The sequence below is a fragment of the Rhincodon typus genome, chromosome 14 (assembly GCF_021869965.1).
Source record: "Rhincodon typus isolate 14 chromosome 14, sRhiTyp1.1, whole genome shotgun sequence".
NCBI lineage: Eukaryota > Metazoa > Chordata > Chondrichthyes > Orectolobiformes > Rhincodontidae > Rhincodon > Rhincodon typus.
This window is the reverse complement of record NC_063345.1, coordinates 31,878,481-31,906,127: the sequence shown is the minus strand read 5'-3', so window position 1 is coordinate 31,906,127 and position 27,647 is coordinate 31,878,481. Positions and strand designations below refer to the sequence as shown.

At 41.3% G+C, this 27,647-nt stretch overlaps 2 protein-coding genes across 2 annotated transcripts in view; both read left to right on the top strand.

Moving 5' to 3' along the window:
- The window catches only part of LOC125484857, an 18,562-nt gene extending 6,692 nt beyond the window's left edge, over positions 1-11,870 (top strand). Inside the window, exon 2 of the mRNA XM_048605288.1 lies at positions 4,730-11,870. Coding sequence (XP_048461245.1) covers positions 5,506-6,915 — 1,410 coding nt within the window. The 5' untranslated portion in view covers positions 4,730-5,505 and the 3' untranslated portion in view covers positions 6,916-11,870. The remainder of the gene's footprint in view (positions 1-4,729) is intronic.
- The window catches only part of LOC109927730 (paraspeckle component 1-like), a 191,104-nt gene extending 164,873 nt beyond the window's left edge, over positions 1-26,231 (top strand). Inside the window, exons 11-13 of the transcript XR_007263669.1 lie at positions 13,547-13,646; positions 23,952-24,058; positions 26,027-26,231. The gene's annotated coding sequence lies outside the window, so the exon portion shown is untranslated. The remainder of the gene's footprint in view (positions 1-13,546; positions 13,647-23,951; positions 24,059-26,026) is intronic.
- Positions 26,232-27,647: the final 1,416 nt, after the last annotated feature.

The following is a 27,647-nucleotide window of genomic DNA, read 5'->3' as shown; positions in this document are numbered from 1 at the left end:
TGACAATTATGCGCACCGTGACAATTGAGTGCACCGTGACAATTGAGTGCACTGTGAAGAGTGGTTCCTGGCTGGGAAGCACATGATCTGGTGCACACCTGAGCTTCAAATATGCACTGAGAGGTCGCAGCATTGGCAGCATCAAGGCATACATTACGAATTGGGCAATGTAAAATTGCATGAGAAATCTTGCTAGCGAACTGGAGGGAACCCCTCCATGAAACTCCCAAAATTGACAACAGATTTTGTTTTTGTTAAAATTCAATGACTAGGTTTAGGAAGGATTGCTCTGAGGTTGATATAGGTAATAGGCAGTTTAATTTTACATCGAAATGTACCAGCACTTCATACTCATTGCAAAAAAATGGAAACAGTTTCATTTACCTTGACACTCTTCAGTTTAAGGAACACAAAACAAGATAAATAAAATGAAGTCACAAGCTTTTGAAGTATTGCCCCTTTGTCAGGTGAAGGGCACGAGTGTGCTGTGCTCCGAAAGCTTGTGATTTCAAATAAACCTGTTGGACCATAACCTGGTATTATCTAACTTCTGACCTTGTCCACCCCAGTCCAACACCGGCACCCCCACATCATAATAAAAAAAACAGAGTACAAAATCATGCAAGATAGCAAAGTACATGAGGAAGGCAAATAATGGTTAAGTTCTTCATGAATATCTTGTTTTGTTGTTATCATGGTAACAGAGGAGAGATGTTTATTTTGATTGTCTTCAGAAAAAAAAATGTGCTTGATGGATTGCGGGGTTCCCTAAGAAAGCAATAACATTTTAATCCTGTGCAGATTGAAGTAACTGGCCTTTTAAACTCTAATTACATTAACCTCAGTGAAAGGTTTATTAAAATATTTGGCCAGGCTTATGGACACTACAGTAACTGAAAATATTCCATATATTCAGTGTCACAAACATAAAACAGCTGCACAAACCTAGCAGGAAAATGTCAAACTGTTGAGGCACACAATAACAGTCTGGAGTTTCCACAGACTCTGAAGGAAGAGCCTGGAAAATTGAAGATTCCACTGGGCGATCCCCCTACATCTGGAGCCCTCTGAAAGTATCCATTTAAATTGGAGAACTCAGAAGGTTCCACTGCGGATAAGTGAATTGTTAGTTAAGGAAAGTTAGACTATTGAAAACCTAGTCTAACTCCTGACTAACCATTAAACTGATTCCCAATCTACCACACACCTCTAACTACATCTCCCTCAGAATTCCAAACCCCAAATCCTGTTTCACCATTCCTGTCTTGACTGACACCCAATGTCCCTGGAACCCAAATACCCAATCCTCTGTGACCTGACACCACCCATCCTCACTGTGCAATATATCTCCCACCCACCTGATCCAGCCCAAAACTCCATCGTTTACCTTGCCCCCTTGTCATTTTGTGCCCTGGCATAGTACTTACCTGGAATATTACCCTGGTATTGTATTCCCTACCCAATTGGCACTGAGCCCACCTGGTACACCACATATCTGGCACTCTATATGCCTAGCACATGATATTCCTGGCACCCTAAGGCCTGGCATCTATCTCCTACCTCCTACCTCCTTATAAATTAGCATGTTTCCCATCTTTCACCAAACATTTCTGCAATCTACCGATATCCACCAGGCATTTTACTTTCAACGTACTATAGTGTCCCTAGCACTGGACCAAGAGGCCTGGGTTCAATTCCCACCTCTCCCAGAGATATGTAATAGCTTCGTCCAACACATCGATTAGTAAAATATTTATCAATTCTAATCACACCAATCCAAATTTCCAAAAATCTGTAAATGTGCTTGTGCTGACTCACACATACAGTAATCTGAGTTAGCAACATTAAGATGACTTGTTCAAATACAGGATCAGTACATTGCATGGATATATTTGGAAGGGCTCATGGCACAGTGGTAGTGTCCCTACATCTGAGCCAGGAGAACTGGTTTCAAGTCCTACCTGCTCCAGAGATGGATAATAATATCTCTGAGCAGACTGGAAAGTATCTGGATGTATTTAGACCAATTGTAGTGCCTTGCAGCTGATACAGACTTGGCAGTGAGTTATGAGGAGGATGTAAAGGCTTAAACAGACTGAATGAGTGGACAAGAGGATGTGGATATGTATGAGGTTGTCCACTTTGCCAAGACGAATAAATGTGCAGAGTATTTCATGACTGGTAAGAGACTGGGAAGTGTTGGTGTCCAAAGTGACCTAGGTGTCCTTGTTCGTAACTCGGAAAGTTAGGGTGCAGGTGCAGCAAACAACTTGGAAGGCAAATGGTAATTTAGCCTTTTTCACAAAAGATTTTAAGTACAGAGCAAATAAGTCTTGTTTTAATTGTATGGAACATTAGTTATACTAAAACTGGACTGTGGATATCTGGTCCCATTGTCTAAGCAAGGATACACTTGCCATAGATGGAGTGCTGTGGAAGTTCCAGACTGATAACTAGGATGATAGCACTGTGATGAGGAGAGACTGAGGAGACTGGGCCTATACACTCTGAGGTTTAGCAGAATGAAAGGCAATCACATGTAAAAGTACAAAATTCTTAAACGAATACTCAGAGTAGATGCAGCAGGGATGTTTTGCCAACTGTGGAGCCTGGAACCTGGGGACACAGTCTCAAAATAAAAGGCAAGCCATTTAGCACTTAAATGAGGAAAAGCCTCTTCACTTAGAAGATGGTGAATCTTTGGAACCCAGAGGACTGTATGCCTGCTAGGATCAGCATTGAATGTATCAATAGGTTCTGGATGAAGTCTACCTGTTGACAGACCCTTGAGGGGCCATCAGTGGGAGCATCCCAGATTCATTTCTGGAGAACCAGATGTTTGGAGTTTCACCATATGTCTACTCCCTATAATTTCTGATTCCATAGCAGCTCCCCATTGCAAATTGACGAGCTAGGCTGAATACCATATAATCTCTTTTCATGATCTTGAGTGAGGGATAGATGTTAAACAGGACAGTGAGGAAATTTCCATTGATCTTCTTTCTTTGACTACTGTGCTGGGATGTTTTACTTTCACCTGAAACAGGAGATAATGTCCCAGTTTAAGGCATTTTACAAAAGATGGTATCTCTGACAGTGCAGCATTCCCTCAGGATTATACTGAAACACCAACCTTGGTTACATACTGGGATGGCATTCTGTCTCTGGACCTTCCATACAATTCCATACAATTAAAACAAGACTTATTTGCTCTGTACTTAAATTCTTTTGTGAAAAAGGCTAAATTACCATTTGCCTTCCATGAATTCACATCCTTCCCAGGCAACTAGTGGAATTTAAATTCAATTTACAAATCTGGAATATTAATTGTGTCAGTAATGATGGCTATGATAACAATCATTGATGTAAAATCACATTCAATGCACTAATGCTCTTTGGGCTAGGGATTCTGCCATCCTTATTTGCTGGCCGACATGTGTCTCGAGACAAACAGCAGTGTTGTTGCTCTCTGAAATGTCCTGGCAAGCCATTCAGTTCAGGGGCAGTTAGTGATGGGCAGCAAATGCCAGTGATACCCACATCTCAGGAAACAGTAAGTGCAAAAACACTTCGAGGCTCTGGAATTAAATATGAACCCAGAACCTTTTAATGCAGAGGAGAGTGTGTTGCCACTGACCAAAGTTGGCATTAAATGATTGCAGGTTGATAAAAGGTTTAGTGCCTGCACAGAAAAGTAGGCTCACATTGACTTAAGTGTCTCAGTATAAATAGTACTGTGTTTAATGAATAATGTGCTGGAGCACAGTTTGACATTGTCGTGGCTACATGTCTTTGGTCTAATCCCTGTTTGAGTGCATAAGTCAGGTGCCTTTCAAATCAATGAAAGAGATCTGCTACATCATGGAAAAAATATCTTATTCCAAAAATGGCAATGGCACACACAGAAAGAGTTCTTAAGTATATTATTACTGGATACTTTCCAAACACATTAGGGTCAAAAGTAGCCTGGCACTGCACAGATTCTCACAGGTGGCTTAGTCCCAGAACCATCATAGAGAGCCGAAGGTGAATCTTCAAAAACCTGCAGAAAACACAAAGCTTTGAAATCCTATTTAATCTGTTCGATTAGCTTGAGACAAAATGAACTTTAGTGTTTGAGGCTGAATTTCATTTAAACTTAACAATTAGAATTAGAATTAGATTTATTGTCATGTGTACTCAAGTTACAAAAGAACAGAAGTACAGTGAAAAATGTACAATGTCACCAACATACGGAGCCATCTTAGACGCTAAGTACGTAGGTACAATCTTAGTTACAAAAAGTACAGAAAATAAAGAAAACGGTTACACTACGTTACAGATACACATAGTATGAGTTTTTTCTTGTTATTTTGTAAGAAATTTAAATCAAATATCAGGAGCTGAATCCAAGCCAACCTTCTACTCCTCAGTTTTTAATATTTGAACATTAAACACATGGATGGCATTTTGAATTTAATCAGCTAGAAGTATTTTGAAGTATACTAAAGCTGAATGTTTAGTCCGAGGCTGATTCTGCACTAGTAAGAAAGAAAGACTTCTGTGCACACAGCAAGTGCAATCAATGTTGTAAAAGTAAGAAATTTGGTAATAAATGTGTTTGCAAATCCTTTGCCCTTTAGCTAAATGAATGCATTGTGACCGCTTTCAGTGAAACTGTTGTAGATCTGTTTTATCTTGGAGGGAGACTGTTGTGAAAATGTTAACAATTTCGCTGGCTTTCACACAGCAATGCAGAGCCTCCAGGCTGAAGATCTCACTGTAACAGGCTTCGGTGATGAATAACAGCCAGTCCGGTGGAGGGCATCTTCCTCCTGCGACGCTGTCAGAGTGTAACTTGTGGGATGCTAAGACCATTTATGGGCATCTTCCCCAACTGCTGCTTGACCTGGTTTTTTTAGCCTCATGCTATTATTGTTGTTGCTGCTTCTCGCGTTCCTCCAACTGTTTTTCCATTCAAAGATGTGAAGCAGCAATAAGCACCTGTTAAATTAGGAGTTAAGTTTTGTGGGAAATAACTGTGAATTAAAACACAACAAAACAAAATTGTGGGAAGAAATTATGCTATAAATTTTTTGAACTCCATGTACAATTTTACATTGGAAGACCATGAAACCATAAGAAATAGGAGCAGAAGTGGGCCATTCAGCCAGTGAAGTGCTGTGCTAAAAAGTAATAAAGCAGATCCAGGGTCTTCTTGTGGCACAGTGGTAGTGTCCCTACCCCTGGACTGGGAGGCCTAGGTTAAAGTCCCACCTGCTCCAGAAGTGTGCAATAATACCTGGAGCTGGAGTAATTAAGTATCTGGTCTGTACACTAGCAACCACCCCAACACCCATAAATGGAGCTGCCAGGACATTATTCAAATGAGCCACAACACACTGCAGCAACCCAGAATTGCGCAAAGCAGAACAGGAACTCCCTACCTATGTCCGTGACACCACCCACGCCCTCCACCTCCTCCAGAACTTCCAATTCCCCGGTCCCCAACACCACATCTTTACCATGGACGTCCAGTCCCGCTACACCTGCATTCCCCATGCAGATGGCCTTAAGGCCCTCCGCTTCTTCCTGTCCCGCAGGCCCGACCAGTCCCCCTCCACTGATACCCTCATCCGCTTAGCTGAACTCGTCCTCACACTCAACAACTTCTCTTTCAATTCCTCCCACTTCCTACAGACAAAGGGGGTAGCCATGGGTACCCGCATGGGCCCAAGCTACGCCTGCCTCTTTGTAGGTTACGTGGAACAATCCCTCCTCCGTACCTACACCGGCCCTAAACCCCACCTCTTCCTCCGTTACATTGATGACTGTATTGGCACCGCCTCGTGCTCCCACGAGGAGCTCGAACAGTTCATACACTTCACTAACACCTTCCACCCCAACCTTAAGTTTACCTGGACCATCTCTAACACCTCTCTCCCCTTCCTGGACCTCTCTGTCTCCATATCAGGCAACCACCTAGAAACCGATATTCATTTCAAGCCCACCGACTCCCACAGCTACCTAGAATACTCCTCCTCCCACCCACCTTCCTGCAAAAATGCTATCCCCTATTCCCAATTCCTTCGCCTCCGCTGCATCTGCTCCCAGGATGAGGCATTCCACTCCCGTACATCTCAGTTGTCCTCGTTTTTCAAGGACCGTAACTTCCCCTCCTCGGTGGTCGAGAACGCCCTCAACCGTGTCTCCCACATCTCCCGCACCTCATCCCTCACACCCCGTCCACGCAATAAGAACCAAAAAAGAATCCCCCTCGTCCTCACGTACCACTCCACCAACCTCCGGATCCAACGCATCATCCTCCGACACTTCCGCCATCTGCAATCCGACCCCACCACCAAAGACATCTTTCCCTCCCCACCCTTATCTGCTTTCCGGAGGGACAACTCTCTCCGTGACTCCCTTGTCCGCTCCACACTCCCCTCCAGCTCCACCACACCTGGCACTTTTCCCTGCAACCGCAGGAAGTGCTACACCTGCCCCCATACCTCCTCCCTCACCCCCATCCCAGGCCCCAAGAAGACTTTCCACATCAAGCAGATGTTCACCTGCACATCTGCCAATGTGGTATACTGCATCCGCTGTACCCGGTGTGGCTTCCTCTACATCGGGGAAACCAAGCGGAGATTCGGGGACCGCTTTGCAGAACACCTACGCTCGGTTCGCAATAAACAACTGCACCTCCCAGTCGCGAACCATTTCAACTCCCCCTCCCATTCCTCAGACGACATGTCCATCCTGGGCCTCCTGCAGTGCCACAACGATGCCACCCGAAGGTTGCAGGAACAGCAACTCATATTCCGCTTGGGAACCCTGCAGCCCAATGGTATCAATGTGGATTTCACAAGTTTCAAAATCTCCCCTCCCCCTACTGCATCCCAAAACCAGTCCAGCTCGTCCCTGCCTCCCTAACCTGTTCTTCCTCCCACCTATCCCCTCCTCCCACCTCAAGCCGCACCTCCATCTCCTACCGACCAACCTCATCCCGCCCCCTTGACCTGTCCGTCCTCCCTGGACTGACCTATCCCCTTCCTAACTCCCTACCTACACTCACCTTTACTGGCTCCATCCCCGCCTCTTCGACCTGTTTGTTTCCTCTCCACCTATCCTCTCCTCTATCCCTCTTCTATCCGCCTCCCACTCTCTCCCTATTTATTTCAAAACCCCCTTCCCCTCCCCCTTTTCCGATGAAGGGTCTAGGCCCGAAACGTCAGCCTCTCTGCTCCTATGATGCTGCTTGGCCTGCTGTGTTCATCCAGCCCTGAACCTTGTTGTCCAGGAACACTTATATGGAGTTTTTAACAGGAGTGGATACCCAAAAAGCACAGTCTGCTGTTACCTCTGTGACAGGACACAACACGGCCAGACTCTCTAGTCACCCTGCCGTACATCAGGGACATATCCACAAGATGACCGCAAGACTAGTCAGACCCCTAGGTATCAGGGTAGCCCCCAAACCAACAACCACCCTGCGACAGCTACTGATCCCATACCCACAACCAACAAAACAAACATAATTTACAAAATACTAAGCCAGGACTGTGAGAAACATTGCACAGGTAAGAAAACTGACAATAAGGATACATGAACACCAACTAGCCACCAAGAGACACGACCAATTCTCACTGGTCTCACTACAAAGACGGACACGAATTCGACTGGGAAAACATATCCATAATAGCACAAGCCAAACAGAGACATGCCAGAGAATTCCTGGAGGCCTGGCATTACGACTGGAACTCTGTTAACAAACACATTGAACTGGACCTGATATACAAACCACTGAAAAACAGAACCAGAAGTGATGCCAACCACCCCAGCGAACTGAGGCATATAAATAACAATGGGACAGAACACCAATGCTTCACCGGAGGTGCACTGATGATGTTACCTAGCAGGGTGACAAATTATCTGCAACAAAACACACCGGCTCGGCAAGCAAGTCTACAACCTCACAGTGATGTCAGATTACATGTAGATGGAGCTTGTGTCTCTCAGGCTCCAGTTAAGATGTTCTCTCCTCTCTAAATAGTTATATTCAATAAACCCTGCATTTGTTCACTCATAAGAGCATAGGTCTCATTGAAACTCCCTTTGGTTTGGGCCTTTGAAAGATTTTGTCGCTCATTCTCTTCTACCCTCCATCCTATCACACACCTTCCTTTTTGTTCTTTTTCTTACGCTCCCCTTTCCTCTCGCTTAAAATCTAGTACATTTCCACGTTTTCTCTGCTCAGAGGAAGGGTCACAGAACTGAAAGGTTGATATCTCTCTCTCTCCACATGTGCTTTTAGACCTGCTGAGTGTTTTCAACATTTTCTGTTTTTATTACAGATTTCCAGTATATATTCCAGATAGTACTTTGTCTGCATATCAATTCCAGGCACATGTGCCAGCACATATCCACTTTACAAACAGAACATTCACCCACCTCTCCAGCTCTCACACTCTTTGTCTCTTACAGCGAGTGTCAGACTAACTGTCCAATGCTTTACTCATCACACTCTGCACTCTCAACTTTCAACATTGCCAGTCACTAAATCAAGTGATAGTCATAAAGGATATTTTGTTCGATAGGAGAGTGCAACTCCAATTCTGATCATCATGGGGTGAATATGTTTATATAGGGTGGTATACATATCATACACGTGCATGTAACATCATCTTGTCTCCCTCCGGGGAAAGGTTAGCCTATAACCAGTGCCACATGGAAACATCACCAGGGAGCATCACTGCAACAGATTAACCTGAGTCTGCAGGTTAATCCTTGGCAAGTACCCAACAGATCAACAGGAGAGCATGAGGTCAGAAAAAATTTAGTAATGGAAGATATTGAACAAATCACCAAAACTCCTCTTAGCTCTATATGATTTGTCAATGTATTGTTAAACACTTGCCCCCACCAGCTAGTTCTTTAAGGGGCAATGTTACTTTCCTCTGAGTGGATTGAGTTAAAATTTACTCTAAAATCTCAATGTGTTTGACACTGACATTCTAGGGTTGCCTCTTGTTATATCAGGGACGATTATGGGAATGGATGCTACACAGAAAATGACATTTTGGCAGTTTTCCCTGTTGCAAGTTTTTGGTGGTCACCTCTATATTTAGTATTGCTTGATGTGGGTCAAGAACTGCACTGTAGTATAGTAGTCCCTGCCACATTTGTTGCAGACGAAGACGGTGGGCCGAGAGAATACCCTTCCAAACAGTTAGATTCCAGAGGTCACTGTCATCAGCAACTGAATCCTGGTTGTCACTGTCAATATCTGCCATCTTCATATCTTTCTTGATGTGGAGATGCAGGTGATGAAGGAGCAGCGCTCCGAAAGCTTGGTGATTTAAATAAATCAGTTGGACTGTAACCTGGTGTCATGTGGCTTTTGACCATATCTTTCTTGCATGTGGATATATGGATGGCTCGGAGGTCATGGCCTTTTGGCCAGTTCACCATCTAGAAAGTTTTTGGGAATATGGCTGTCATTGGCTTAGTAATGAGTCTATGGGTGCTAATGGGATTAGCACACTTCAGAACCTCTGATTTGGAGACCCTGTATTGCGAAGAGAATACATCTGACACAGAGTTGATGGAAAATGTTCAGCCTTTTCCTCTGCATAGCACATATTGTCCTGCTCCAAACAGAGCAGTGAACTGAGACTGCAAGCTTGTTATACTTACAGTTTAGTGTACTCAGTCAGGTTGTTGTTGTTGCACTCTCCTTCAGCGTGTAACTGCAAAATAGCTGATGGTTTTTGCAATGGGTGTGAGCTTTTTGTCAGTTCTGGCATGTAAGTAGGCAGTGTTCCGTGGATGACCAGAAGGCATGTGGCAGCAGCAAAGCAAAGAATATTCCAAAGAGGATCAGTGACAGAGCACAATCCTGTTTAACTCCACAGCTGATCTCAAAGGGTTCCGTTGATATTTTGTCATAGCTGACCTTATCCATCATGTTGTCATGGAAAGAAGAGATAAAATTGAGCAGCTTTGCTGAGCAGCCATGTCAGGAATCACTGGGGTAGTGCGCTGGAAATCGAATGCTGCTGTCCCTGGGGTCATCACAAAATTTAAAGATTTTAAAAAGTACACCAAGATTCCAAAATTTACCTGCCTTCTAGACCCAGATTTCTGTACTTAACACAAACTGCTATTTATTACAAGCGATCAAATAGTAGCTACAGGTAAACAGTTACAAACTGTTGGTACATAACTATTAAGTAAAAACGCTAATCCCCTGACAAACTCCCCCCTTACACACACAGGCACACCCAGGCACACAAGCACACTCCTGTTCAGATGATCTGTTGAGATGATTTTTCTGCTGGTCAGAATGCTGCTTCTCAGTCGACTTTCTCCAGAGGCTTTTGCTGGTTTGCATGAGGCACAGGATGGCTTATTCACTTATAAAGGTCTCACATATTAGTTACAAATCACAGATTAAAGCAACCACTGAACAAAAGATAAACTAGTTTTCTTCAGGCTTAAAATGTTTTTTTCTGCAGAGAATGGAGAGAGTTCCTGAGCTCTTGTGTTTCAAAGGCTTCTCACTATCTTGTTCAAGTCAAAGTTATTCAGCTACCTGAGAACCAATCATGTAATTGTTGACAGGCTGAAAACCTTTGTCATTCATAATTGGTAATCCAATGGTTTATATAGATGGCCTTTGCTCACATGCCTTGCTGAACTTCATGAAGGCAACATTCAACAGCTTCTATCTGTTCATGCTATTTCTCTTGTAGCTGTCAGACTGGGAAGATCATGTCAATTGTATATCTCTAGTATTGGTCCTGCACTGGGATTCAGGATAGTTGTTTTCTGCCTGGGCCTAGAAGCCAACAAGGGCAACATAAATAAATGTTGTTCCCACAGTGCTGAGGAAGGAGACCGTGATAGTTGTGGTAATCATATTGGTCTACTTTGTTTTTGTCCAGAGTCTATACTCTGGCAATGACCTCACCCTCCAACAGACCGAGAGATATTTGTAAAGATTCTGCAGGATTGCCATGGCTTTTAATCTCTAGGTTCTGACCTGTTGATTTTTCCTTACTTTTCTGGCATGACCTTAACGAAAAGACACAGAAATCTTGAACACCATGTAGTTCTCCAGGATTCTGCCAGGAATAAGCCTTCTTAGAAATTCAACCCCAAATTTCCCTTCAGCTACTAACTATATGGGTTCCACATTCAATGAGAGTGCAGGCAGCTTCAATCCAGGGGATGGGCTCACTCTCAAAGCTGCTTCTAATTCAGCAGTAAATTGGCAAACTCAATTAAGATAAAACAAGCAAACAATCATCAGCTTTCTAGGAATGTTCAAATGGTAAATGTCACTTTAATTTTGTGAACTGTGAAGGCCACAGATAACTCATAAGGGAATTACACATAACAAAGCAACTATGTCAATGCAAGCACTTGACCTAACATGATTAATGTGTTCTACTTTGCTGAGGCCCGCTTTGAACAATGAAGTATACATACATTCCTTTACCATTTGTATGCAATGATTTTTGAATGACTGTTTCTTTGTAAAGGAGCTAACCAAATGTTTAATTTTTTGGCCGTATGGATTAAAACTATAATTTGAAAATGTGTATTCTTTGACATAAATCAGGGAACAAATGATAAAATGACTTGTAAGGGATCTGTGACTTGATTGGAAAAGTTCAAAGGCTGCTGTTGTTCCAAATCAGATAATTGTGCAATTAGCTCACACCCACACCTCCAAATGAAGGCAGAAGAAAGTACTGTACTTTCAGAAAACATTTCCCAGAGACCAGTTTTACATTTGCCAGTTCTAACCAAGATAAAGGTTATACAAACTGATACAGAGGTATATTTTTCAGTTGGTAAATCTTCGCATACTACCTTTTACTATGTGCTGTTTATTATAACTTAGTTGAAAGGAAAATTTTTTATTGTCTGTTTTGCAGTACCTCCAAATAAAAATTTCACCCCAGTTGTTTGTGATTGTAATCTCTGAGTTTCATTGGTATAAGGGTTAAAGAAATTTTGGCAAACTATATTATATGTGAGTTAATTCATATGCATGTGAGCCTGGACTACATTTGGAAAAGGAAATGAGCATGAAGGGAAGTGTTTTCATCTTCAACAGCAAAATCCACTTCACTCCACCACCTCTTTCAACTCAGCAAGCACGCAAAGCAGTCAAATCTTCAGAAGTGAACCGGAAGTGGTCAATTCAGAAATAGTAACGGTTATCCAGATCTTTGAACCTATAAGCTGCACTAGAGGGTGCAGCCTTTTTTCAGCAAATTGTTTATATGGCTTATAGATCTTATCGACATTTATTGATGAGATAAGAATGCTGCTTCTGAGACTGGCACGCAAGAGGATCTATTGAAAAACGTGCACACCTAAGGGACCAACATATTGACGAAACCAACACTTTAGCTACATTTTTCAATGGTGATTAACAGAATATGGCCCAGAAATGCTCCAGGATTAACATTTAATCACGTTTACATTCAATCATCTTTATATGCCTTATGTCATTGTGACAAAGGTTCTCAAAATCAGAATAATATGAATTGCTGAGGATTGGATGACACTTTGTATCAGGACAGTTTATTTCTAATGATGCATGACCAAACTCTCCCAAGAGTGTAGCACGAGGCCATATATCCCAGATGCACCCTGTTTTGGTACTCGTGTTTAGTTAGCTTCTGTAAACATTTTCTTTACTAGTTCTTAAAGCTATGAAATTCTTTATTTTACTGGTTTTCCTCCTTACTTCAAATTTTTAATATCCAAGTTTGATGTCACCACTTCCTAATTTAGCTCCTATCTTCATAAAGGTGGCACAGGCACAGTTCCATTGTTGGTTGCAGGATTAACGGGACAGATTTATCAGCAAGGAAACTGAGCTATCATAGTAGAATATCAAATAAAGTATTAAATCAATGCAGCCTATCTAATTTAAGTTACAATTTATTTGTTTGCAGTCAGAGCTTTGAGTTGGTCAAAACTGGACAATGAAGCAAAATCCTTTTAAAAACATACTGTGGAATTCATTTCAGCTTAATCCTGTTGAATATTAAAACAAATACAGCAATTAATTGACTCATTAAAGACCTCTGGAAACAGACTTCCACGGCACCGCATGTGGTCTAATGGCAAAATAATATTCTTTTTGCATCTGTTGTTACACGGAAACCTGAATTCAATTTGCTTGACTATAAACAGGAATGCTGGAAGACAGCTTGAAACTGAGATTTTTTCGGAAATGGTTTATTATAATCATTCTTTGATTTGAATTAGGTCATTATTATTCAATTATGTGTAGTTTGAAGTCTTAGGTCAGAGTTTTTATCATCTGGGTCCAATATGTGTATTATTCATATTATGTAAATTTGGTATGATAATTTTATGGAATTACCAATGACTATGTGATATTGACATATGAATATTTAACAGAAGTATAGATGCTTTATAGATGCTTCCATTAATGTAAGAAAAAAATCATGTTAGCATGTTAAGTATTTATATTAACATTTTGTATTATAATACCTAGACTTTTTTTTGATATCAGAGACCATGATGATGAAGAAAGGAACATAGCACATGACAACAGCAAGATTGAAAAGAAAAGGTCACATATTGTGGATCATCCACTACATGATCAGTGAACTGTAGGTTTAATATTAATCATGTATCTATCTCCCTTTTTCAATTTGCAATGATTCCAGTTAAAGTGGCTCTGCAGTCAAACTTTTGTTTAAAAAAGTTAAAGGTTATTTTATTGCAAATTATTGGTGAAGGTTCCTTTGGAAATAAATAAATAAATAAATTATGAACAAATAACTACAGTTACCAAGGATGAAACAATTACAGTTAAGACAAAAGAATACTTATAAGAAGTGAATTCCAATAAGTCTTCATGATCTAACATTGAGGGCAATGCTTGTGTCTCTGAAATGAAGAGGGTCACACTTGAAGTCAGATCCAGCAGCTGTGATGGCTTCTGTAGTGGAACGGGTAGTGTTTCCTTGTACAGGTTGGTTCGTCAGAAAAGTTTGGGAGTAAGAGGAAGTTCCTTATCCTTCACTAATTCAGTAGTTTTGATGTTTTATTCCTGAATTTCCTTCAATGGAGCAGTATTTGATTCTTTACAAAGAATCATTTCATTTTTCCTTTTGATTTCCCTTTCTATTTTTTCCATCAATTATGATCCTGAAAAAATGTTTGCCTCATCCATTTTGTCCATCCTACTTATAAATGAATGTGTAAATGAAGGGGCATGGCAATATAAGGGGGTATAGCCTTCTCAAGAGTCAGATTGGTGATACAATACTGAGGACATTCTATTGCAACATGCAGTCATTGGAAAGGTGTTAAACTGTCATGTGAGCATAAAAATATCCAAAGTCACTAAGAGCCAGAGCTCTCTTTACTGTGTATGCCTCCAAAATCTGCAAGAAAAACAACAACTTCAGTTATTGAGAGAGATAACAAGGTGTAGAGCTGGATGAAAACAGCAGGCCAAACAGCATCAGAGGAGCAGGAAGGCTGACGTTTCAGGTCTAGACCCTTCTTCAGAAAAACTTTAGTTATTCATCTTTTTGCAGGACCCTGCTCTACACAGATTAGAATCCCTACAGTGTGGAAACAGGTCATTTGGCCCAACAAATCCACACTGCCCTGCTGAAGAGTATCCCACACTGACCCATTCCCCTTGTCTAACCCACCTAATCTAAACATCCCTGGGCACTAGGGGCAATTTAGCATTGCCAATCGACCTACCCTGCACATCTTTGGACTATAGGAGGAAACCGGAGAGGACCCACACAGACACAGGGAGAATGTGTAAGCTCTACGCAGATAGTTGCCCAAGGCTGGGATTGAACCTCGGTCCCTGCCACTGTGAGGCAGCAGTGCTAACCACTGAGCCACCGTGCCACCCATCCTAGTTCTGCTTCTTCTCACATTACATAATAGCGATTAACAATTCATTTTGGGGATCCATATAGAGGATAAGTTTGTTATAATCAATTTTTTTTTCTTGTTTATTGATGAAGGCTTGTGATGATGCTGTCACTTTAAAAGGGTAATTTTGTCTTTTTGTTTTTTTGAAGGGGTTGTAAAGGCAGAGGGGAACCGAAGAGTCTAGGGGAACGGAAGGGGAGTGGCTAGTTCTCCCAGTTCAGGTTTTTTCTATTTTTTTAAGCTGTAGCAGTCACAAGATGTTTTGAGCACCAGAAGTGTTGCAAGCATCAGTAAAGGATTTCTCTGATTTTCTCAGAAATCTCTCTCTGGATGTTGTTCCCTCCTGCCTGTAAGAATCTGTGTTTGAATTTACCTTTTTGCCAAGGGGTGCATTAAGGTTAGGTTTTCCAATAGTTAAGTTACACTAAATTCCACTTTCTTTTGTTTGTGTTTCAACAGTAGTTTTTAAATAAATTTTGTTTTGCTTAAAGACAAGTGGTTCAACAAGTTGCATCACACCTGGAACATTCACTTCACATCTGCCTTTAAAATAAGATAAAGTTGGGGTCGATGCTACCTTCTTAAAGTATTTTGAAGGGGCCTGGCCTGGTCCATAACAGGCTGGCATGAGGTTATTTAATCTTACGTAGTGATCACTACCAGACATTAATTTAAAACTGGGATTAAATAGAATCGTGGAATAGTGCGACTTGATTTCCAGTGTGCCAACCTCATCAGGGTCATGACATTGCTTAAGAGATTAATTAAGAAATGAGAAACTTACGTAAGTGAAGGACACACAAGAAACAATGTACACAATATTGGTATACATTGGTTTCTTACAATGTATTATATAGAATGAGCCATTTTAAAATTATAATGTTAGAACTGTTAAATGTTTAAAGGACAAATGTATGATTTGAAAGGGAGATTGGATGAATGCTTGAAGGAAATAAACTTGCAGTGCTATAGAATAGAACAGGGTAATGGAATTTACTAGATTGCTCCATGCAGAGCTAGCATAGTCTCAGTGGGCTGAATGGCTTTATTGTCTGTCATAAATCACTCTATGACTCTATAAACCATCTGACTGTTTGCATAATTAATCACATTTTGTATCATTCAGACATATAGTCCATTTTATGTTGAAGCTCTGGTTACCCGTTTTTCTTCCCACTTCTGAAAGTACTGATGCTGAGATATATTTCAACTAATAATGGCGTCCCTCTGTTATGTAGCCATGTGACTATTCTTCAGCTTTGAACTTAGGTAATGGTTATTGGGAATATTTTAGATGACAGCGAGCAATACTGCTGAGTCAATTTGTAAGTTGGAGTTATTGGATAACAATCGGATCTGGTGACACTGGCTGGTTCTGTTTGTTTCCAAGCTGAGTTTTACATACATACATATAGATTGTACCTTATTCCAGTTCTACACAGCCTTTTATATTAAAATATTTCATTATTCAACTCAATATAAATTCAATAGCTATAATGCTCCCACAAAGCTACACTACCATTTAATGTATTTTCATATCTTTATTAAGTATGAAAAAAATCATGAAATGCTGTGTTTAATTTCTATTTAATATGCAATTAATCTATTTAATTTCTAATTTACTGTTTTGCAATTTAGTCTCTACATCCTCTCCAATTCTATCTCATTCTCAATTCTCATTTCCAAAATGTAAAAACTATGGAATTTTTTGTCTTCTTTAAAGCCCAACTGTCCTTTCCCCTCCTAGTTCTATTACTAACTGCTACTCTAAACCAAGCCAAATGCTGTAGGTGTGCAGTTTCCTTTTTTTCAACACAAAGGCACCTGGTGCCAGTTATTCTCACAAAAGAATTAAATTAATTTTCAGCAAATGTTACACATTGTTATGTAATCAGTGTGTAATCACCACACAATTCCATTTTTGTTTTGAAATATAAAATGGCCTAATAAACCAAATTTCCATTTTCCAATTTGTATTTCAAGTAAAATCTATATAGTTCTTACAATAAGTCCTCATTCATTTCCTTTGTTAAACATTCATGAAAATATACTTTTGCATCATTGCACAGTAGAAATTATCTTTGCCCCAACAGCGGCAGTGATTTGGTACATCAAATATATGTTGTTTATACAAAGATGAAAAGAGCTTAATTACTTCCTGCGTGTGGAATGTGATGCACATGTGTAGTTCAGCCAGAGCTGATTATCGGCTCAGTCGAATCAGAGGTAGAAGACCAAGTTCTGGGAGCAGCCTGAGCAATGGGACATTTAAATAATTATGTTACTCATGCAAACAATAACAGGAACTTCAGCCATCTCACGCTATCTGGACGCTTGGAATTTTGAAATGGGTGTATCTTTTGTGATGTGTGAACTACATGGTCCCTAATGTTCCCTAATGATTTTAGAAATCACTACCATTAAGTAGTCAGAACCACATTTGACTTTATAGCTAGGGTAAATTAGAGAGAAGCATTAAAAGAAGGAACACTTGATGCAGATTCCCAAACAACTCAAAAAAATTAAAATTAAAAAAAAATCAAAATTTTCCAATTGAGAGAAAGAAGCCTAAAAGAGCGTTATGTTCAAAATGGATGCTACAAAAACTGTATTGACTGTTGGATGTTAATGAATTTAAAAAAACTTGTTACAGATACGTGAAGTAACACAAAAGAGGTCTGTTGATCAAGAAAGCTGAAGGAATGTTTTTTTTGAACAGCCTACTAATACATCTTGCCTCCATCAAGGCATTGTATTCATCAGGACACCAGGAAACTCCTTTGGTATTTGGTATATTGATGCTGAAACTTTTACAGCTGATTGTGAGGACAAAAAAGAACTCATCTGAAAGATGTCACACTAACAGTATTTCACTGAAATATCAGCCTAGATGTACTCCATCCCTGGAATGTGGCTTGAAAGCCCAATTTTAGATTTAGATTGTTACCATTGAGCTGAGTCTCACAACACTATAGCACCAGGAGGAACTCCAAAACAAAGTAAAACTAAAGAGATTATTAAGGAAAGGTGAGTAAGGAATGATCCAAGATGTTAGGAAAGACTGGTCAAGATCAGGGTTTTCTATCTTGCAGAAACTGGGAGCTGACCTTATTGAGGAATCTGGAATAAAAAATGATCTTTTTAATTAAAAAATGGAAGATTGCACAACGAAGTCAGAAGTTTAAAACTGAAAGTGTAGAAAAGGAAACCTCCACTAAAAGGTTTGTTTAGGACTGATATTATGGATTTTGACTTTTCACAAATTCTGATTTATTCACGAATTAGTCTTTTGCATGTATTCATGGTAAAGCCTTTGAGTCACTTAAGAAGCAATTGAAGAAAGATTAAAAAAGTAAAAGAAAAACAATTAAAGAATTAGATGCTGAAATAAAGCAAATTGGATTGCAAAAGTCTTTGGAATGTAAAATAATAGAAGAAAGACTGAGGGAGCTAAGTCATTGCTCAATTTTAATGTCCTTTGAAATTTTGGGTTAGCAATAATTTTGAGTTCAGCATAATGAGCATGCAAGTATAAGGCAGAGTCATACAGTCATAGAGGTATGCAGCATGGAAACAGGCCTTTTGGCCCAACTCATCCATGCTGATCAGGTTTCCTGAACCTTTGGACTGTGAACAGCAGCTTGTATATTTAAAAGAAAGTAACAAACAAACTGATATTTGTCTTTGACACCTGGTCTGGAAAGTTAATTGCAAAATGATTTTACTTCAAACAAGCCTGTAGACACTTCGGCTCCAGAGATGTATTATGCTGAAAAGCTGACAAATGTTTGGATGTTAAAAGAAACCATCACAGGGAGGCTGGTAATCCCAGTCCCAGTCCAGACCAGCCTATCAAAGAAGACGTTGGAAAAAGCAGGAAGTGATACCAATGTTTTAATTAGCTTGAACTGTGTTTTTCGACAGAATGACTGTGAAAGCTGATGGAAGATGTTTTCGTTGTTCTCTAATTGAGAGTTTTATTTTAACTATGTTGTGAATACATGAATAGGGATGCTGATTTCATTTGGTTTGATGTTCCCATGAAGCAACAATGGGGCCTCAGTCCCCAAACTCATCTGCAGAGGAGTACATTATTCTGCACAGCGATTTGCTAAACTTGCTGACAGCTGCTACAAAATTTTCCTAGGCCTTTGAATGCAGACTTGCTATGATCTGTTTTTCCCCAAGTAAGAAAGAAAATTAGATGGAATTTGTTATACAAAATACAACAAAGATAGGGGATGAATTACCAGGGAAAAGAAGTAAATTGAATGGTATAAATAATTTCAACAGACAATGGGGTGAATTATTGGGGAAAGAAAGGCTGTGGAAATATGAGAAGTAATAAGAGTTTAGGGTGGCAGGGTGGCTCAGTGGTTAGCACTGCTGCCTTGTAGTGCCTGGGACCTGGGTTCAATTCCACCATTGGGAGACTATCAGTGTGGAGTTTGCACATTCTCCTGTGTCTGCATGGGTTTCCTCTGGGTGCTCCAGTTTCTTCCTACAGTCTAAAGATGTGCAGGCTAGGTGGATTGGCCATTTTAAATTGCCCGTAGTGTTCAGGGATGGGTCTGGGTGGGATGCTTTGAGGAGCAGTGTGCACTTGTTGGGCTGAAGGGTCTGTTTCCACACTGTAGGGATTCTATGATAAACTAAGTGAAGTAATTACTTATGGATATATTGGACAAGATGTTTTTCCTTATACAAGCTACATTTGGTTGATAATATAAATTCTAAGAATTCCATTGACTGCTGAAAGATTTTCCATGTGAACATTGAAATGTCACAGTTTTTAGGGTGCTGACGAAGCTTCAAAGAGAGCGACTTCAAAGACAGAGGTGCAAGGTAATCTAGTTATCTCCTCTCAGGAGTAAAACATCTCCTTTGAGTTACATTCCAGACTGTGGACATGACTCAAAAGGCATGTTTTTTGTTTTACTTACAGTTGGTTCTGCTGAAATGCATGTTCCAGCAACATAAATTGGCTGTAACATGACTGACGAATAGGGGAATGCTATTTCTAAAATGCAAACTTGTGTTGGCTATAATGCGTTTCCATTGGTAGATGAGACAGGTTTATACTGGAAGTGAATGCCATCAAGAACCTACATTTCTATGAATAAAGCACATGCTCCAGGCTTTAAGGTGGCAAAGGATCATATGACTGTGCTGCTGGGTGCCAATGCCAGTGGAGACTTAAAGCTTAAGCCTGTGGTGGTGTACCACTCTGCCAACGCACGAGCCTTGAAAGGTTACCTTAGGTCTACTCTAGGTGTCTACTTTAGGTCAAGCAAAAGAGGTTGGATGATGGGGCAAATTTTTTCTGACCTTATTGTTGATGTTTTGGAAGATGGTTTTAGAAAGTGTTGCTGGAAAAAGAAAATTTGGATTTCAAGATTCTCCTCATTCTGGATAATGCACCAAGCCATCCTCCCACCATTGGTGAGCTTTTTGAAAACATCAAAGTGCTATTGCTACCCCCAAACACAACCTCTCTCCTTCAACCCTTGGTCCAGTGTGCAATAGCAGCTTTTAAAGCTTATTATTTAAGGCGCACATTTAAGAGGCTGATTGCAGCTACTGAGGGGGATAAGGACAATGTTCTTCAATTTTGGAAGAGCTTTAACATCAAGAATGCAATTGACATTATCGTGGAGGTGTCAGGAAGGACTGCTTGCATGCAGTTTGGCTGACGCTTCTCCTAGATTCTTTTTCAAGATTTTAAAGGCTGTGATCCATCAGAAGAATCAAAGAACTTTGTGTTGATCTTGCAAAGCAAGTTGGATTTGAAGGAGTGGAGAGTGAGGATGTTGAAATACTGCTTGAGTCCCACTGTGAAGACCTCTCTACAGCTGATCTACAACAAATTGTCACTGAAGGGGAAGTGGAAGCTGGAAATGAAGAAGATGAAGTCCAGGATACAGGACCACAAGAGCTTTCCATTTCCGATTTGTCTTCTATCCTGAGGGAAATTGAGAAGCAGTTGCAGCTCTTAGAGGCCAACGATTACAATGCAGAACACAGCAGTTCATGGAATAGGATTTTATAAGGCACCCTATGAATAGCTTCTTCATGAAAGAAGATAAAGGGCAAAGAAGCAAAAACTGCAAGAATGCGACCCCCTACTCCCAATTCCTCCGCCTCTGCCGCAGCTGCTCCCAAAATGGGGTGTTCCACTCCCAAACATCCCAGGTGTCCTCTTATTTCAAGGACCGCAACTTCCCCCCTTTGGTGGTCAAAAATGCTCTCGACCACATCTCTTGTGTTTCCCGCACTTCTGCCCTCACATCCCCTCCCCTCAACAGAAACAAAGACAGAATCACCCTTGTCCTCATGTATCACACTGATAATCTCCAGATTCAATGTATCATTCTCCGCCACTTCTGCCACCTGCAATCTGACTCCACAACCAAGGATATATTCCCCTCCCCACCCCTATCTGCTTTCCGTAGGGACCACTCTGTCCGCAACTCCCTCGTCTGCTCCACACTCCTCACTAGTCCCACCACCCCCAGCACCTTTCCCTGCAACCACAAGAGGTGCTACACCTGCCCCTACACCTCCCCCCTCACCTCCATCCAAGGACCCAAAAACACCTTCCGCATCAGACAGATGTTTACCTGCACATCCGTCAATGTGGTCTATTGCATCCGCTGCTCCCGATGTGGCCTCCTCGATATCGGTGAGACCAAGCAGAGGCTCAGAGACCACTTTTTACAGCACCTGCGCTCTGTTCGCAACAAACGACAACACCTTCCGGTCGCAAACTATTTTAACTCCCCCTTCCACTGCCTGGATGACATGTCCATCCTGGGCTTCCTCCAGTGTCACAAAAACACCACCCAGATACTGGAGGAGCAGCACCTCATATTCCACCTTGGGATCCTACAACCTAATGGTCTCAATGTGGACTTTACTAGTTTCAAGATCTCCCCACCCCTGACCTCATCCCATGACCACCCCTCCCTCTCATCCCCACCTCCTTGACCTGACACAACCTGTCCATCTTCTCTCCACCTATCCATTCCTCCCACCTCACTGACCAATCCGCACCACTCCCAACCTGTACTCACCTATCACCATTCCACCTACCTTCCCCAGCCCCACCCCTCCTCTCTCTATTTATTTCAGAGCTCCCTTCCCCCTCCCCCATTTCTGAAGAAGGGTCCCAACCCGAAACATCAGCTTTCCTGCTTCTCTGATGCTGCCTGGCCTGCTGTGTTTCTCCAGCTCCATGCTGTGTTACCTTTAAGCAAAAACTGGATGTCTTTTTTAAGTCAACCCCCAAAAAACAGTCAAAAGACAATGAACCACAGACCAACACTTCTGGATTAACTATTTTTCACCCTAACCCTGCAACCATAACTGCACCTGAAGGTGATGTTCATGATGATGATACTCAGCCCCTGCATTAACAACAGAGTAACCTCAAAACCTCCTCCCCCATCAAGTCATCGTGACATGTTTTCAATTATATTTACTTTTATTTCATTATTAGATATGATTAAACCTTTATTCAAACTGTGCTATCCTTTGTGTCATGCTTTTGGGTGATTTTTGAGCGATTTTGAGTGATATTTTTGGTGGTCTGCCCCTAACCCCACCTTTCCCATAGGTCCCGTTATTTCTATAGCACAATTTTCTATAACGTGATGTTGCTCACGAATGCAGCTATCACATTATAGCAAAACCGACTCTACTTGCATTTGTTCTAGCACAGACTAATGTGCTGTGAAGTTTATAGAACAACAGCGATTAGACACGCTGTGCTACAGGTTAAAGGAAAAACATTCTCTTGCACTGAGTGCTGGGAGCCACCATCACAAAAGAATTTCAGCTAACCTGCAAAATCAAGAAACACAAAATTGACTGCTCAACGACTAAAATTCCAACAGGACTGAACAGGGTAGATGCAGGGAGGATGATCCCGATGGTAGGTGTGTCCAGAAGCAGGGGTCACAGTATAAGGATTCGGGGTAGATGATTTAGGACGGAGATGAGGAAACATTTCTTCATCCAAAAAGTGAGCTCAACTACTAATGTTAACACTACCGGTATCATCCAACAAACCAGCCGCAATATGCTATTACCTACTTTTCACAAATAACCCAGAGACCGATCCATGCATCTTTTAACTGTTTTCTTATTTTTGGCTCACTGCTTTTTCCTAATTTACGTGTATCTGTGTTGTCTTGTTGTTTGTTCTCATATTTAGTAACTAGTAAATTCAATCTTCCTTTCATTTGAGAAATCCAGGTTAAATTTTCAAACATAAAAAAAAAACATAAATTGATTTGGTCGGGGAGAAAGGCATCCAAAAGGCAAGGGATCTTTTCTGGTTAATCTTGTGATCAACTGAGGGATGGGTGAATAAACAAGGGGAATCTGTTCATCCCTCCTCACCCAGGCCAGTAACAATTTGGGGTATCCTGTCTGGAATTGGCGAACCTTGCCTGAGGACTGGTCATAACGCATTGTTAGAAACACTTCCATTCATATACAATTCCATATTTTTAAGTGGAGGAATGTAATTAAAGTTATTAAAAAAATGATGTTGTCTTTCTTTTCAAGTAGATAATATTTAATTACTCAGTGATTTATCCCAAAGAATAGTTGGATTAATGAGACTGTCTTAAGGATCTGAAAAATTGTCCCAGATCTCTGTTGACTTGGAGTTCTGGGCAAAGAATATCAAAGTTCTTGACTTTGAAACCTCATTTTGACTTTCTTCCAGGTTATCTGACACTGTAGTGTACACATATAATATTACATGCAACTCATAGGATTCCTGACTGGGACGTAAAGTGTGGTAACATTGAACAAATTGTGTCACAATCTGATAAAATGTGGCAGCTGCATGTGTTAGTGATGGAACATAGTTAAATGTTTAGAATAAAATAAACAAGAACATTGCAGTGGGATTTTACTAAAATTTGTGCTTTGTGTACTTATTGTGCTTGTCCAGCATCCAGTCCAGTTGATATTGATAGTTGAGCTTCTTGGTTTTGCAGGTTAGCTGAAATTCTTTTGTGATGGTGACTTCCAGCAGTCAGTGGCTGTAAATTGGGAGGGGAGTGTGCAGCAGAACCTGGACATCCTTGTGCACCAGTCGCTGAAGGTAAGCATGCACATGCAGCAGGTGGTAAAGAAGGCAAGTGGTACGTTGGCCTTCATTGCAAGAAGTTTCGAGTAAAGGAGGAGGGTTGTGTTATTGCAGGTATACAGGGGCTTGATGAGACTACGCCTAGAATACTGTGTGCAATTTTGGTCTCCTTTTCTGAGGAAGGATGCTCTTGCTCTTGCTCTAGAGGGAGTGCAGTAAAGGTTTACCAGGCTGATTCTGGGAATGGCGTGTCTAACGTATGAGAGGAGATTGTCCAGGTTGGAACTATTTTCGCTAGAGTTCAGACAAATAAGGGGGGTGATCTCATAGAGACTTATAAAATTCTAATAATACTGGACAGGGTAGATGCAGGGAGGATGTTTCCGATGGTGGGTGCGTCCAGAACCAGGGATCACAATATGAGGATTCGGGGTAGACGATTTAGGATGGAGATCAGGAGACATTTCTTCACCCAAAGAGTGGTGAGTCTGTGGAATTCATTATCACAGGAAGTAGTTGATGCCAAAACATTGAATGTATTCAATATGGGACTAGAGACAGCACTTGGGACAAATGGGATCAAAGGTTATAGGGAGAAAGCAGGATTAGGCTATTGAGTTAGACGATCAGCCATGATCGTGAAGAATGGCAGAGCAGGCTTGAAGGACCAAATGGCCGCCTCCTGCTCCTATCTTCTATGTTTCTATGTCCAGTAATTATTCTACTACTTTAAAAATTATACAATCACTGGAAATAGGCCGAACTAAGGCCACTGTTGTATCAATCCCCTTAGAGGGCAGCACGATGGCTCAGTGGTTAGCACTGCTGCCTCACATTGCCATGGACCCAGGTTCGATTCCACCTTCAGGTGACTGTCTGTGTGGAGTTTGCACGTTCTTTCCGTGTCTGTGTGGGTTTCCTCCCACAGTCCAAAGACGTGCAGGTTAGGTGGATTGGCCATACTAAATTGCCCCATAGTGCCCAGGGATGTTTAGGTTAGGTGGATTAGACATGGGAAAATGCAGGGGTAGGGGAATGGGTCTGGATGGAATGCTCTTTGGAGGGGCGGTGTGGATATGTTCGGCCAAATGACCTTTTTTACACTGTAGGGATTCTAATCTGATAATATCACAGAGTCTTTGGGTAGAGAATCAAGGGATCTTGCTTGAGATCCTGATGGGGCCTACTAATACAACCTTAGAGGTCAAGGAGAAGGCTCAGGAATGTGCTGGATTGCAGAGGTATGGTGTGGATAATGCCACAGGAACTGCCTGGTTGGCACTGTTAGTGTCCAGAGTATGGCCAAAGTCATCCAGGCCTTCAGTGACAATTTGAGCTGTCTTGAGGAAATTCCCTCCATGTCCTTCAGATTGGTGCTGAGGGAGTTTCCTGTATGACCTGCTGTAGAACATCCTTCATTTTCTTACCTTGTATTCTTTTTCCTCACTATAGTCATTGAATCTCTTCGAATGCGCAGTTTCAGAGTCACTGGAAATGCTTTAGTATCTCATCAAGTATCCAGCTTTAATGTGTAAATATATACAATGTCAGGAAACTTGAACTTGATTTCAGTAGCAATCAGAAGCTAGTGCTCTAGAGCTGATACTTTGTCTGAATTTCCGTCCCTAGCTCAGAGGTGTAGACTCCATTCATGGTTCTCTAGTTGCTCGTGTCCGTGTGTGGTGAGACAAGTGAGAACCGGTCGTGTCTCTTGGAGGCTAGTTGGTGTTAATGTATCCATATTGTCAGTTTTCTTCCAGTTAGGCCTATGTAATGTTTCTCACAGTCCTTGCATGGTATTTTGTATATTACCCCAGTTTTGCCAGTTTTGGGTATGGGATCCCTTATGTTCGTCAGTAGCTGTCGTAGGGTGGTTGTTAGTTTGTGAGCTACCCTCATACCAACAAACCAAGACATATAAATAACAAGCGGGACAGAACACCAACGCTTCACCAAAGACTCACTGATGATGTTACTTTGCAGGGTGTCGAAACATTTGCAATCAAACCCACTGGCTCGGTGAGCATATCTACAACCTCATCCACAACCCGAGCTACAAATCTTCTCAAAAATATTCTTATTGCTGCTGTGAGGTGTTTAATATTTAATCCAGAACACACTATAATGTAATGCTGTTTATACTGGAATGAACACATATCTAAATAAAAACAAAGAATGTTTTGAATTATTTCCAATTTTTTTCTTGAATTACTTTCAGAGCATATTCTGGTTTAAATTCTTCATGTTCAGAAGTTCGAAGTAGCTGTCCTTTAAGAAACTTCCTTCTTTCTAGGATCTATGAGACTGGACAAATTGAATCAAAGCAAGAGAACTACTGTCAATTGTACAATATAAAACAAGAGATATATCCATTTCCTCCAGTTTCCAAAGGGAGTGCAAATGATCCTGCACACCCATCTCATGATTCATCATGGATATTCACATCCTGAAATGTATATGCTTTTTAATATATAAATCCATAAATCATATCACAAGACTGCAGTTGTATAGAAAACAAAAAATGCAGGAAATCACAGCAGGTCAGGCATCATCCATGGAAACACAGCGAGCTAATGTTTCTAGTCTAGGTGACTTTTCATCAGAGCAGTTGTATAGTTCACCTGAACTACACAAAAACAACTTTGCTGCCCCATAATTTAGAAGCCAAAATTGTTTTTTTGATATACCTACACTCCACACCTCAGTCTTCTCAGCTGGTTATGGTTATGTTTTCTTGGTATTTTTATTTGGGATACCTGCAGTGCTATGGTAGAGGATGGGAAATCTGACAGAAATTTTCTCAGGCCTTGCTGCAGCTTCTGGTTGCCCTACAACAGGGCATCAAATGGGTGCCACTTGAAGCAGGCACCAATATGCAGCTCACTGATGAAGATCTTGTAGGACACTGGCCTTGGGAGGTTCTGGAGACTTTAAAGGTCATTGCAACAGGCTTTTAATAGCGTACCTTACACTTTCTCTTTGTGCATACCCCCTCCCAAGTTGTCTTTTTGCTTTAATAAACATTTGTCCCATTTATTTATCCTGCTTTGCATTTCCTTTATGGATTTCTGAAATGTCATCTTACAGAAATCAAATTTAGGAAATAAGGCTTGTCTGCTAGTTTAGTAATTGAGTAACTGCAGCTTAGGAAAATTCAAGGTTCCATTTACAATGCATACCAAGTAGCTGATTTTGGGTATGGTGTGTGTGATGTTAATGGTGCTATAATCGTCATTCCATAGCCTGAACTTTCACTTCTGGATTGGGAGCAGATGGCTGGTTCTGCAGGCAAAATCTGGTAGAAGAGCTTCTTCTCCAGTCTCCCAACCTGCCTCGATCCCCTTTGGTTTGTCTACCGACGTAGCAGATCCTCACAGGATGTCATATCCCTAACCCTACACTCATCCCTGGAATGTCTGGACAATAAAGACACCTGCATCAGGCTCCTACTGGTTGACTGCAGCTCCGCCTTCGACACTACTATCCCCTCTGGGCTGATCTCAAAACAGCGTGACCTTGGTCTCAGCTCCGCCCTCTGCAACTGGATCCTTAGCTTGCTGACCCATAGACCACAATCAGTGAGGATAGATAACTGCACCACCTC